Raw genomic sequence first — 5039 nt, 5'->3', positions numbered from 1 at the left:
CCATACAATGTTTTTTTGGCTATTGCTACAAATATACCCCAGCGACTTAACACTGCTAGGAGTAAAACTCATAAATGAAGACCGCAATGCACCGTTTGTTTTTTGTGGGCAGGTTATTCTGTGTCATCACGTTCTATTAGTTCTACAGCTTCAGCTTCGGAACTTTCACGCTTAGTAACACATACAGCTGTTCCCTCACCACAGTGAGTGCAACAGTGAAAATGGACCCCTTTCAAACAGTGTCACGTTCCTAACGTTGTTTAAGCGACATACTTGATTACATACGTATTGCGGTATTTTAAAAATTCATATCATAACAAAAATAAACACCGGTATTCAGTATGAACCGGTATACCGCCCAGCACTAGCAGGTTATGTAGAGTCATCATTGAGTGGAAGTGCGGTGGAAAGAGGGAGTGTGAGTGAAGATATTCAGACAGACTGAGAGACAGATGGACAGACGAAGAGGAATAGATGTGAATTGAAGGAGAGAGAGAGAGAGACATGAAGCAGGGGTTTGGGGCTTAATCAGGACAGCAGACAGCAGTCTGACCCACCCAGACACACTGCAGACATCTGCAAGGCTCCGGCCTCAGGCTGTTTGTGGAGTAAAGACACACACACATGCACACACAGAAGGCTCCCCATCATCTCACACACACGTCATTTACATCCCTATTGTCCCAGACACCCCACCCCTCTTTAGAAGGCATCAGAGCAGGTTGGCTGTTGCCCTCTAGGGTCAAACCTACAGACCTAAATGACCTCCAGAAACAGCCCCTCCCCCCTTCCTCCAAGCCCCGCCCTCCCTTCATGTCTACTTTGTGTCTTTATGTCTAGCCAGAAGGACTGTCTGCTGTCTGGAGAGACACACACACACACACACACACATTTAGCCATGTCTCTATGGAGATGGAGCACTAACAAATCCCTAAGATCATGTCAGGTTTGTGGTTTACACCTGGTATTAACATCTGAAGATCCGATCACAAGCCGAGGCCAAAGCAAGCATGTATCGGCAGTAGGGGTGCAACGGATCGGAGATGATCCATGATCCGTACGGACCAGGCCCCACGGTTCGGCACGCATGTGATTCGCGGATTAACAGTTAAGTTTAACCATCATAGAGTGAAAGTTGATCCAATTTACACATTCAAGCAATTTTAACTCGCGTGCTGTTTTCTGTGTGCTCAGCCGCTGCCGCTAAAACACGCAGAGAGAGAGAGACACCGCGTGAACACCGAATTGATTCCTCTTTCACATACACGTAAAGTTATGTTAAAATACCCGTTTCGGCAAGTATTCTAAACGCAGTCGGTTATGTCTTAAGTGAAAGTAAACAGCTGAGAAAGAAACCGGATGCGTGTCAGTATTAGGTCCGTGCATTTGGTCTTAAAGGGACAGCAGCCAATAAATACTTGCATCTGTCTGCTAATCAAATAACACCACAGCTCTAACAAAGATTAATCTGTATTTAACTTGTGCAGTGAGCACTATTGTGTTATTTTACACTTAATTATTATATTTCTGCGCCCGAATACTGTTATTGACTTGTTCTTGTTTTATTACTAACTTTATTAGTTAAGCTAGCAGTTTTTGCTGTAGGCTTTCATTTTTTTTTTTTTTTTTGCTGATCCGAAAAATGATCCGACCGTGAGTTTTGTGATCCGTTGCACCACTAATTGGCAGGGCTTGACACTTACCTGTCTCTGAAGGAGCCTATGTGCTCCTAATTTGAAACATTTAATAAAGGAATATATTATTTCATATATCTTTTTAAAAATGAATCATACTTAACACAACTAATTTAAATACTATAATTCTACTCATTTAAATAACTACTTTTACTCAGATAACTTCTAAATGCTTGTGGTGGCACAATTATTATTATTATTATTGTTATTATTATATAATTATTATTATTTTAAACCCCTGATCTGATTGTAAAGTGCTTTAGGTGTACATATTATATAAATGCTTAATTTATTAATTCATTCATTGAAAATTAATAGCAATAATGGAATTACTTTCATTACTCATTACTACAATTATTTTAAAAATATATATAATCATATTTTACATTTATGCATTTTAACATTTACAAGCAAATGCATTTTTTTTATTTGAATACAAATAAAAAGTACGCTAGGTTTTTAAATACTTCTGCTTCAAAAAAAAATGTAATATGACATGATATGGTAACATGACACTTGACACCGCCCACTAAGGGGGAGGAGACTGCTAAAAGACTTTAAAGTACCATTTCCATGGTAACGCAATGTCCGATTTCAAAATGGTTTTCACAGGATGAATTTTGAGTTTTTAAGCTTTCAAATGTAAATTTTCAAATCTAATTTATGATGATTACTAAAAGATGTGATGGGGATAAAAGACAACGAAAACAGCGGGAAAGCGACAGTTAAGGGGTTACTGAATAAAATACAAAATAGAGTTTATTGTGTAACCGAAATACCAATAATAACCAGAAAATAATATGTTCTGCATAATGCAAATGCAAAACTAGGCAAAATTTATCTGGACTTTTATTTTGACATGTCTTTACTACTTGTACCTGCTTAAACAAACAGATGGAGGTAAAATATATGTCCTCTTAAAACCATCTCAAATATATTACAATATAAACACTATAAAGTAAACATTATCATAATTCATCAACAGTAAATTCTAAGTAATCTTTTGGCATAAATGCGCAGTGTTCATTGATCGTGAACTGTCATGAAACCGTGAGCACATTTTTACTTTGAAACGTGCAGCAATCATATTTATTTTATTAAATCACAGATGTTCGAAAACAACCTGAATGTAAGACTTATGAATCAGTGTGAATCAGTGAATTGACTCACAGTGAATTGATTCAAGGATTGACTCACATAGTCGGGCAGAACGGTCCTGTCGTCTGCTCCCAGAGGCCCATGCAAGGACTGGGTCGCCTGCTCCAGAACTTTATTGTGCTTCTTTGACAGCAGAGCAAAGAGAGAGAGAGAGAGAGAGAGAGAGAGAGAGAGAGAGAGAGAGAGAGAGAGAGAGAGAGTTAGAACCACAAAGTCTTTCTTGAAATCATTTCTTGAGATTATATTTGTCTCGTCTGTCACAGTATCAGCAAGAAATCAAAACAGCATGTCACGATGATAAACGACGCTGTCGCAGCACTGCTGCGTTTGTTTTGCCCAGCAGATTTTCAGACGTATAAGATCATAATCTGCACATCTGGATACAAGACCAAGAGTCAGAGCGGAGAAACTGCATTCAAAGGCATCATAGGCGACGCTGCCCATGCTAAGACTGTTCATAAATATGCTAAGATACCTCATTTTGACAAAAATTCAAAGGCAGCATCCTTCCACAATGCATTATGCTGAGCTCAGGGAAAGATGGCAGACAAAGCAAGAGAAATTTATAATAAATATACTTTCATTTAATACTAAAAATTAAATACTGTTTATTAAAAAAAATTGTCTAATTAATTAAAAACTATTATTTAACTCAATACTTCTGTTCGCTATGTATTTTAATGCTAATTAGTGCTTAGCAACAATCTAAATCTTCAGTTTTAGTTTTTATATATTTCCAGTTAGTAATTTTAGTGCTTCAACTTTAACTTATTTTAGTCAGTTGCCAATGCTGCTGTTTTTAGCTTAGAAACATGTTATTTTAGTATTGTTTATATATATAAGTATTATTATTATATTTTATATAAAAATATATATAAATTGTATTTGTATTTTTTTAATATTTCTAAGCTTTAAATAAATTTTTTTTAATAGTTTTACTTTTAGCAATTTTTGTTCTTCAATTCAACTTTTTTTTTTAAGATATTTGCCAAGCCAATATTTCTGATTTTCATTTAAGTTTTTAAAGTTTAGTTACATTTTTCATCTAATATTTATTGTATTTTAGCTGATATTTATAATCTAATATCTATTTTATTTGAATTAGTAAAAATGTTTGAATAGTTTTAGTTAATGATAATAACCCAGACAGAGACGCTGCTCGTCACTGATTAGCATGACCGCTATAACAGTCACATAGGCAGTTCACAAGCTTTTGTAACTCTGCTCTGGTTTCAGAGATCTTTTAATGAAGCTTAGGTTTGTACAGTATGTAATTTGGGTCAGAGTTTTCTCTCAGGTCTGGGCATGAGGGCTGGATCAGAAAAACCTCCAGACTCCAGTTTCTCTAAGCAGTTTTTCAAATTCAATTTGACAGAAAAATGGGTCACATTTTAGACAAAAGACTAGGAAAGCATGAATATCAGAAGCATTTCTGCCTCCGTCTGAGAGTTAAGAATAAACAACAGAAACCAGGCTAAAAGTTTCCTACAACTTGAATTGTGTTTGTATGATTTAATTTAATCAAAAGTCTCAGTCACAACTGAGTTGCCTAATTCCAATACAGTCAGACATTAACCAGTGTTGTTATAGTTAAAACTAAAACTACTAAAAATAAAAAAATAAAAAAATGTTTAATATTAGATGAAAAACTGAACTAAATTAAAAATCAAAAAAACGTGTTGGCTTGGCAACTAAATTAAATAAAACAGGTTTGAGTTAAAGTACTAAACATACTAAAACTAAACTAAACTAAAAAGAGCGTATTTCATAATAAAGGTTTCTACTTTATTAAAACTGGGACAGTCCCCATATTTTCCACTACTGAAGGAAATACAAGCACCACTTCCCTACTGAGCTTGTTGCAGTGCATTCTGGGATGTCAGATGCTGTACAGGTAGGCAGCTTTCTAGGTCTTCATGTTGTAAGTCACAAATCATACTCACATGCATACATATACCCACATTAACACCTTTCTGACCTGGTTTCCACCTAGTAAGTGTGTGTGATAATAGCCAGGCCGAGACGAGCCAATCAGAGGCTTTGTATGTTAAAGGAAGAATTAAACATGAATCATGGGTAATGAGTTCCCTCACTGTGGTGACCTTCAAATCCTTCTCGCCTGCCTGAGTGTGTGTGTGTGTGTGTGTGTGTGTGTGTGTGTGTGTGTGTGTGAAAGACAATGTGGGG

General features: G+C 36.1%; 1 protein-coding gene across 1 annotated transcript in view; it reads right to left on the bottom strand.

The window, feature by feature from the left end:
* Positions 1 to 5039, bottom strand: part of dym (dymeclin) — a 92429-nt gene that overhangs the window by 28462 nt on the left and 58928 nt on the right. Inside the window, exon 14 of the mRNA XM_016470263.1 lies at positions 2892 to 2997. Within this exon, the coding sequence (XP_016325749.1) occupies positions 2892 to 2997 (106 nt within the window). The remainder of the gene's footprint in view (positions 1 to 2891; positions 2998 to 5039) is intronic.

Source organism: Sinocyclocheilus anshuiensis, unplaced genomic scaffold (assembly GCF_001515605.1).
Source record: "Sinocyclocheilus anshuiensis isolate Anshui unplaced genomic scaffold, SAMN03320099.WGS_v1.1 scaffold708, whole genome shotgun sequence".
Lineage (NCBI taxonomy): Eukaryota > Metazoa > Chordata > Actinopteri > Cypriniformes > Cyprinidae > Sinocyclocheilus > Sinocyclocheilus anshuiensis.
Note: the sequence above shows the minus strand (reverse complement) of the source record. Positions and strands in the feature narration are given on the sequence as shown.